This window comes from Humulus lupulus, chromosome 2 (genome assembly GCF_963169125.1).
Source record: "Humulus lupulus chromosome 2, drHumLupu1.1, whole genome shotgun sequence".
Taxonomy (NCBI): domain Eukaryota; kingdom Viridiplantae; phylum Streptophyta; class Magnoliopsida; order Rosales; family Cannabaceae; genus Humulus; species Humulus lupulus.
The window spans coordinates 3,459,356-3,468,809 of NC_084794.1; the positions used below are offsets into that span (position 1 = coordinate 3,459,356).

A 9,454-nucleotide genomic window follows, 5' to 3' on the forward strand; every position below is an offset into this window, starting at 1 on the left:
GTGGAACTATGGGCTGGGGTGGTCGGACATCAAACCAAAGAGAAGAAAGAAGAAAGAGAGAAAAAGTCTAAAAATGGGGAAGAAGGGCTCATGGCTAGTGTAAATCGCTATGACTTTTGCCGACGTGTTTCGTTGCGCCGGCAAAAGTCAATATTAAAACCTAGTTCAAAACGGCACTATTTTAATAAGTCTACCTTTTGCCGACACAAATTAGACTTTTGCTGGCGCAACGAAACGCGCCGGCAAAAGTCTAGCTGCCTACCTTGTTGTAAACGTGCACTAAGTTAATATACAAGTTTTGTCTTTTGACGGCGCATTAGGTGAAATGCACGTGGCAAAAGTGTATGATATTTTATTTATTAAATTCCATAGATCTTTGCCGGCGAAAATTAATGTCGACAAAAGGCCTTGTTTTTGCCGGCGCGTATCACTAAATGTGCCGGTAAAGGTTTTTTTTGCCAACGCAATTCTGAATTGCGCCGGCAAAAGCCTTCTTTCTTGTAGTGTGTTATCAAAAAAATTTATTTAAAAAATACTTTTACTGACACAAAATTATGTTTGTAAAAGCTTCAACCTTTGCCGACGCAAAAATGCGCCACTACAGATATTCATCTTTTGCCGGCACAATATAGCGCCACTAAAAAGAAACATCTTTGCCAGCGCAATTTTGTGTCGCTAAAAGTGTTTTCCACAATCCCGCGACAAATTTTTTCCCCAGCGCATCCTTATTTTTCCCAGCGCATTTTTTCGTCGCCAAAAGATACAATTGCTGGTGCAGTACATTTTGCATCAGCAAAAGTGCCATTATCGACGGATGTACGTCGTCACTTTTTGCCGACGCAAAAGCACATCGGTAAAAACCATATGACTTTTGCAACGCAAAACCTGACTTTTGCCAAGTTTTTTGTAGTGTCTCTATAATTGTCACTATTGCTTATTGGGAACTAAATCTTATTTATATATATATATATATGGAAGACTTTTTAATGGTTACTATCTATAGATGGGTACTGTAGCACCCACATTATTTTGATATATATAGCCAATAATCACATGATTGCATTGCATTACATATCATACAATATGTATAATTTGAGCATATGCATATTCTTATAAGTGTTTTCATGTATAAGTATAAAAGTTGTGTATGTGATGTCTATATGTATGCTCAATATTATTAACCTTGTGGCATTTGAGTTGTCTTTTATGGGTGTTTGATGTGCTCAAGATATAAGAAAGTATGAAAAATATGGACAAGGCATGGAATTAAGTGTTGAAAGTGAGATATAGAAGGCAAAATAGGTTAAGTAGTGGAAAATAGTACAATGTCGATTACTAGTATTTCGGTGTAAAATTGAGTATTTATGGATTTACCAAATGTAATCGAGGTAGGATTAAGGTCTCATTGATGATGTAAAAATGGTTTTAGAACCATTAGATCAATTCTTGATGGGAGGTATACATAATCAGTGGTATGGATGCAAAGTCAAAACGAGCTTAGCATAAGTGCGCTACGCTCGATCGGGTAAGCATAACTATTGGGTATGAAGTCATATGGACCTAAGGTTTGGTGTGAGTGTTTTACACATAAGGATAATAGGCCTAGCAGATGATTAAGTCGAAATTATTGAAGTGATAAGGTTTTCATAAGTCAAAAGGTGAAATGATGAGATGAAAGGTGTCAACTTTTGACAATAAGGCTAAATCATTGAAAATAAGGAATTTTCATCAAACCTTATCACTTTGCACGACCATTATTCTGAAAAACAGAGAGAAAAGAAAACCAAAAACCATTTCTTGGCTGGTTTGAAGAAATTCTAAGGAGATCCAAGTGAAAGCAAAGCCAAAGAAGTAGATTAAGCTTAGTTCTAGCCTTTTTATGGTAAGTTCTTGTACTTGGAAGTTAAACTATGTTTTTTAATTTTTCTGAGAACTTATATATGGTGTTTTATCATTTTTAAGATATTTCTTGGGGTTTCCAAGTGGTTTGAGGTTTAGAAAAGCTTGAAGAGATTGTTTTCGCCGAAAAGTTGCTCGGTAAGTGAAATTTTGTGTTTTATGAGGTTTTTGGGGTTCTTGGAGTACAAGATGATTTTTGGTTATTTGATTGAGTTTATAAGAGAGTATATATGTTTATAAATGTTTGAATATATGTGGAGACTCATTTAATTTGGGTGATGATCTAGGAGATAAGAATTTTATCAAAATCGGTATATGATAACTTTATGATGAATCATGTTGGTATTTGGGATATATGGTTATGGCAGGTTAATTGATGTTGATTATTGGTGTATTTTGATATTTGAGGATAGCTAAAATTAAGGGGAAACTCTGTCAAAATTTCCCCAAATGTCTAAGATAAATCTAATGCTCGATCTAGGTGGTTTAAGGCATTTTAGGCATGTTTTGGGTATGAAATTTGATATGAAGTCTTATGGGTATTTTTTAAATGAGAGTTCAATGTATTACTGCCATCATTATGATGAGAAATCCATGCTATTGTCAGGATAAGCACATCAATACCTAAGACATCACTTGTTACACGGTGAAATATATTGTGGACAAAAGGTAAGTAAAGTACTCAACTGCAACACAAGAATTATGTGTTATGTGAAAGTATGCATTATATGAATATTTTGTGAGTAAGTGGTATTAACATACAGTGACACTTCATCATAAATTTGTATGCATGGCATAATAGTGATATGGTAAATTATTATATGATACAAGACCATGCATGATATTATGATGATTAATTATATAATGCCTTTGCAAGTTTTGTGCAACATAAAAGAAAGTTGTAATAAGAAGTTTAAGTTCAGTGCCACTGTTTTGAAAAGGCAAATGAAAGTGTTAATAAGTGTAAACGGATGCCTATAGTAGGCTTATAGTGGCTGCCCAATAATTTGGGCTAGGTTTAGTGAACCAATTATATTGTTTGCCATATTTCCGTTTTTATTCTCCTCCATATGAGTTATTGTTATATGTATTGACACCACAGTGTGTGGCCGCCTTAACTCTTGAGCCTGACGGGGCAACGATGGAATAAGGTTTTTAATGTGCCCTACTGTGGTGAAGGCTAGCCGGAGGAGAACCCATGGGATTTTGTATTATATGTGTAACAAGCCCTGCAGGCATTGACCAATTCAAACAGTGTGCACAATATTAAGGGGCCCAAAATTTAAAAAAAAGAAGTTGTATATGTCCATTGATATTGGGTAATCATTAGCATTGCATGCATTACTTTGCTTACTGAGCTTTAGGCTCACAGTTGTCTTGTGTTGCAGGTAGAGAAAGAAATATGTGAATGATATGAGGAGAACTGAAGCATGGTCCTGACCCTGATTTGTACATATGAACACATCGACCTTTTTGTGGGTTATTTCAGTTATCAGTGAGATGTTTGTAATAAAGTGTGAAGTTATGTTTTGAAAATAAATTGGGTTATTTAATACTTATGTATAATATGTTTGAGACACACTTTATGTTTAATGTAAATAAGGTGAAATAAGTTTTCAAGTTTAAAAAAAAAAAATGTCCAGACTTCCGCAGAAATAAATTATGATATAGTTTTAAAACGTAACACCTCAAATATGGTTTTTAACTAAAATAAGTGAGGGTGTTACAAGTTGGTATCAGAGCGCCATGGTTAAAATGTTCTTGTAGACCGTTCATATGTACACATTGAGGAAAGGATAATGCTCAGTTCATCTGTAAGTTTTATGTGTGCATTTATTATGTGCTGGTTGCATGCATCATGTGCTTTATTGGCTAAATGACATAAGTTATGGACATTTTGTCTTAAAAGATATATAATAACACAGATGGATCATGAACATGGTATGGGGGCTACTGAAGGCTCTTGCAGCAATAAATATGAACAAGAAATGGCTCAACTTCGAGCGGTGGTGAATAGACAGGCTGAACAAATTGAGAAGTTGTTAGCAGAACAACGACAAAGGAAAGCACCAACACCACCTACTGAAACTCCAACACCTCCACAAGCTCCACCTGCAGTGCACCCCATGGAACCATTATATGAACGGTTCCGAAAACAACGCCCACCAGTATTTGAAGGTAGCACTGACCCACTTGACGCACAAGACTGGAAGAGTTCTTTAGAAGACATCTTTGAGTTCATGCAACTAAGTGACAGGGAAAAAGTTTCTTGTGCTGCACATACACTTAAAAAGGATGCTAAGATCTGGTGGGAAGTGGTTAAGCAGACTAGAGAAGTGAATCAGATGACTTGGGCAGAATTTGAACTGGTCTTCAATGAGAAGTTTTATAATGAAGCTGTGTTGACTGCCAAAGTAAGTGAGTTCACTAGATTGCAACAGGGGAATCTATCAGTGGCTGAGTACGCCAGGACATTTGACCGGTTAGCCAAGTTTGCACCAGACTTGGTTAACACTGAAACTAGTAGAGTGAATCGCTTCCTGGAGGGTCTACAACCAGAATTGGCTAGAGATGTAGATATGGGACGTACAGGGCCTCTTTCTTATGCTCAGGCTGTGGAGAAAGCTTTGAGAGCTGAACATAGAGAAGAAAAAATAACAAAAGCTAAAGCTGCTACTAGCACGCCTCGTAGAGACACTCCATTCAACAAAGAACAAAGCCGCTTTCACAATGACAACAAAAGAGGGGCCCAGAATTTCCAATTTAGACAAGGACAGAATAAGAAATTTAAAGGAGGTCAGCAAAACAGGCAACCTGGATTCCAACAAATGCCACGATGTCAAACTTGTGGAAAGAATCATTTCGGGGAGTGCAGGCTTCTAACTAAGAGCTGCTTCAAATGTGGCAAGGGGGATCATTTTATCAAAGATTGTCCATTGATGAAGAACCAACAAATGAAGGATGAACCTCAGAGGACAAATGCTAGGGTGTTCACGATTACTCAGGCTGATGCTGATACCAACAACTCTGTTGTGTCAGGTGATATTTTTGCATCTGGTATTCTCACTCATGCATTAATAGATTCAGGTGCCACGCATTCATTTGCATCATTGACATATGTAAAAAGGTTGGGTGGATCGTGTGAAAAATTGTCAGAAGTTTTTAGTACAATGTTACCATCTGGAGAGATTCTGTATTCTACTCATTGGTTGAGGGGGGTTCCTATTTGCATTGATGGTAGGGAATTATATGCTGATCTAATAATGTTAGAGATGGCCGATTATGAGGTGATTTTGGGTATGGATTGGCTTTCAAAGTATAATGCCACTATTGATTGTAGAAGGAAAACAGTGATATTTAAGCCTTCGGAGGAAGAGGAGTGTTTTCAAAGATTGATTTGAGATCTGGGTATCATCAATTAAAGATTAGAGAAGAGGATGTACCAAAGACCGCATTTCGAACTCGGTATGGCCATTATGAGTTCCTTGTGATGCCATTTGGATTAACTAATGCTCCAGCTGCATTCATGGACTTGATGAACAGGGTGTTTAAGGACTACCTTGATAAGTTTGTAATAGTGTTTATTGATGATATCTTGGTGTATTCTCGATCCCAAGAAGAACATGAGGAACATTTGAGGTTGACGTTGGAGAAATTAAAAGAAAAACAACTCTATGCCAAATTTAAGAAATGTGAATTTTGGCTAGAGAAGGTGGCATTTTTGGGCCATATAGTCTCAAAAGATGGTATTGCGGTGGATCCATCAAAGATTGAAGCTGTTAGTAAGTGGAATAGACCAACAAATGTTTCAGAAGTAAGGAGTTTTCTGGGATTAGCAGGCTATTACCGAAGATTTGTTGAAGGATTTTCCAAGATAGCAATGCCATTGACACAACTCACGAGGAAGAATCATAAGTTTGAATGGACTGAAGCTTGTGAGAAAAGTTTTCAAGATTTGAAGCAAAGATTGGTTTCTGCTCCAGTACTTACTATTCCATCTGGATCAGGAGGACTTGTGATTTATAGTGACGCTTCAAAGCAAGGTTTAGGGTGTGTGTTGATGCAGAATGGCAAAGTCATAGCTTATGCTTCTAGACAATTGAAGGACTATGAACAGAAGTATCCAACACATGATCTGGAGTTGGCAGCAGTTGTTTTTGCACTAAAGATTTGGAGACATTATCTGTATGGTGAGAAGTGCGAAATATATACCGATCATAAAAGTCTCAAGTATTTCTTCACTCAGAAGGAATTAAATATGAGACAAAGGAGATGGTTGGAGCTAGTGAAGGATTATGACTGTCAAATACTTTATCATCCTGGAAAAGCAAATGTAGTTGCAGACGCACTGAGTAGAAAGTCTCATGGTAATGTGTCATTTTTGAGGAAACTGACAAGACCACTTCAGGAGGACATGTGCAGAGCGGAGATTGAGGTGATCACAGGAAGATTATCAGTGATGACTATTCAGTCTACCTTGTTAGAGAGAATCAAACAAGGTCAATGTGAGGATCCTTACTTGGTGGAACAAAAAGGTGAATTGGAAAGTGGGAAGGTCAATGAGTTTAGTGTGTCATGTAATGGGATGCTAAAGTTCAAGGAAAGAGTTTGTGTCCCTAATAATGAGGAGTTGAAGAGAGAAATCCTTACCGAAGCTCACAATACCTTGTATTCAGTACATCCGGGGACGACCAAGATGTTTAATGACTTGAAAAGACACTACTGGTGGCCCAACATGAGAAAGGATGTGGTCGAGTTTGTAGCCAAGTGTTTAACCTGTCAACAAGTGAAAGCTGAACATCAGAAACCTGCTGGTTTACTACAACCAATACGGATACCAGAGTGGAAATGGGAAGAGATTACTATGGATTTTGTAGTTGGATTGCCAAAGACTTCTAAACAACATGATGCTATCTGGGTTATAGTAGACCGATATACCAAATCAGCACACTTTCTTCCGGTACGCATGACTTATACTATGGATCAGTGGGCTGAATTATATGTTCAAGAGGTTGTTAGACTTCATGGAGTGCCAGTATCTATAATTTCAGACCGGGATGCTCGATTTACTTCATTGTTTTGGGAAAGTTTGCAGAGAGCATTGGGCACAAAATTGAAGTTTACTACGGCATATCACCCCCAATCTGATGGACAATCTGAAAGGACCATTCAAACTCTTGAAGATATGCTTCGAGCTTGTGTCCTAGATTTTCAAGGATCATGGGAGAAGTATTTGTGTCTGATAGAGTTTTCTTATAACAATAGCTTTCATGCAACGATTGGTGTAGCACCGTATGAAATGTTATATGGCAGAAAATGCAGATCACCAATTCATTGGGATGAAATGGGAGAAAGAAAGTATCTTGGTCCAGATCTGGTCAGAAGGACAACTGAAGCAGTGGAGAAGATAAGAAAAAGAATGTTAACTGCTCAGAGTAGGCAAAAGAGTTACGCTGATCGAAAGCGAAGAGATGTGGAGTTCAACATTGGGGACAAGGTATTTCTGAAAATTGCCCCTATGAAAGGAGCAATGAGGTTTGGAAAGAAAGGGAAATTAAGCCCAAGATTTATTGGACCTTTTGAAGTATTGGAAAAGGTGGGAAAGGTAGCCTATAGACTGGCATTACCGCCATCACTGTCAAATGTCCACGATGTTTTTCATGTCTCATTATTGAGAAAATACGTGCCAGATCCTTCACATGTGCTAAACTACGAGCCAATAGAAGTTGAACAAGACCTAACATATGAAGAAAAACCAGTGAAAATTCTTGACAGAAAAGAGAAAGAGTTGAGAAATAAGAAGATTTCACTGGTTAAGGTCTTGTGGAGAAGTTCAAACATTGAGGAAATGACATGGGAACGGGAAGATGAAATGAGATCTAAATACCCAGAGATATTTGGGTAAGAGAAATTTCGAGGACGAAATTTTTATAAGGTGTAGAGGATTGTAGCACCCACATTATTTTGATATATATAGCCAATAATCACATGATTGCATTGCATTACATATCATACAATATGTATAATTTGAGCATATGCATATTCTTATAAGTGTTTTCATGTATAAGTATAAAAGTTGTGTATGTGATGTCTATATGTATGCTCAATATTATTAACCTTGTGGCATTTGAGTTGTATTTTATGGGTGTTTGATGTGCTCAAGATATAAGAAAGTATGAAAAATATGGACAAGGCATGGAATTAAGTGTTGAAAGTGAGATATAGAAGGCAAAATAGGTTAAGTAGTGGAAAATAGTACAATGTCGATTACTAGTATTTCGGTGTAAAATTGAGTATTTATGGATTTACCAAATGTAATCGAGGTAGGATTAAGGTCTCATTGATGATGTAAAAATGGTTTTAGAACCATTAGATCAATTCTTGATGGGAGGTATACATAATCAGTGGTATGGATGCAAAGTCAAAACGAGCTTAGCATAAGTGCGCTACGCTCGATCGGGTAAGCATAACTATTGGGTATGAAGTCATATGGACCTAAGGTTTGGTGTGAGTGTTTTACACATAAGGATAATAGGCCTAGCAGATGATTAAGTCGAAATTATTGAAGTGATAAGGTTTTCATAAGTCAAAAGGTGAAATGATGAGATGAAAGGTGTCAACTTTTGACAATAAGGCTAAATCATTGAAAATAAGGAATTTTCATCAAACCTTATCACTTTGCACGACCATTATTCTGAAAAACAGAGAGAAAAGAAAACCAAAAACCATTTCTTGGCTGGTTTGAAGAAATTCTAAGGAGATCCAAGTGAAAGCAAAGCCAAAGAAGTAGATTAAGCTTAGTTCTAGCCTTTTTATGGTAAGTTCTTGTACTTGGAAGTTAAACTATGTTTTTTAATTTTTCTGAGAACTTATATATGGTGTTTTATCATTTTTAAGATATTTCTTGGGGTTTCCAAGTGGTTTGAGGTTTAGAAAAGCTTGAAGAGATTGTTTTCGCCGAAAAGTTGCTCGGTAAGTGAAATTTTGTGTTTTATGAGGTTTTTGGGGTTCTTGGAGTACAAGATGATTTTTGGTTATTTGATTGAGTTTATAAGAGAGTATATATGTTTATAAATGTTTGAATATATGTGGAGACTCATTTAATTTGGGTGATGATCTAGGAGATAAGAATTTTATCAAAATCGGTATATGATAACTTTATGATGAATCATGTTGGTATTTGGGATATATGGTTATGGCAGGTTAATTGATGTTGATTATTGGTGTATTTTGATATTTGAGGATAGCTAAAATTAAGGGGAAACTCTGTCAAAATTTCCCCAAATGTCTAAGATAAATCTAATGCTCGATCTAGGTGGTTTAAGGCATTTTAGGCATGTTTTGGGTATGAAATTTGATATGAAGTCTTATGGGTATTTTTTAAATGAGAGTTCAATGTATTACTGCCATCATTATGATGAGAAATCCATGCTATTGTCAGGATAAGCACATCAATACCTAAGACATCACTTGTTACACGGTGAAATATATTGTGGACAAAAGGTAAGTAAAGTACTCAACTGCAACACAAGAATTATGTGTTATGTGAAAGTAT

General features: G+C 36.6%; 1 protein-coding gene across 7 annotated transcripts; it reads left to right on the forward strand.

The window, feature by feature from the left end:
• The first annotated feature begins 1,741 nt into the window (after nucleotides 1–1,741).
• LOC133816907 (uncharacterized) lies at nucleotides 1,742–5,315 on the forward strand. 7 transcript variants are annotated; one of them, XM_062249232.1, is made up of 4 exons: nucleotides 1,744–1,882; nucleotides 1,963–2,037; nucleotides 2,507–2,568; nucleotides 3,809–5,315. In XM_062249232.1, the coding sequence occupies exon 4, from the start codon at nucleotides 3,825–3,827 to the stop codon at nucleotides 5,298–5,300; it is 1,476 nt and encodes a 491-aa protein (XP_062105216.1). In that variant the 5' UTR covers nucleotides 1,744–1,882; nucleotides 1,963–2,037; nucleotides 2,507–2,568; nucleotides 3,809–3,824; the 3' UTR covers nucleotides 5,301–5,315. The 7 variants fall into 7 exon arrangements, with proteins under 7 accessions (XP_062105221.1, XP_062105216.1, XP_062105218.1 ...); XM_062249234.1 differs by having other exon boundaries at nucleotides 3,825–5,315; XM_062249236.1 differs by lacking the exon at nucleotides 2,507–2,568.
• Nucleotides 5,316–9,454: the final 4,139 nt, after the last annotated feature.

Excerpts from the sequence above, each read along its gene's own strand:
- LOC133816907 (XM_062249237.1), top strand. The coding sequence starts at position 3,825 with ATGGATCATGAACATGGTATGGGGGCTACTGAAGGCTCTTGCAGCAAT.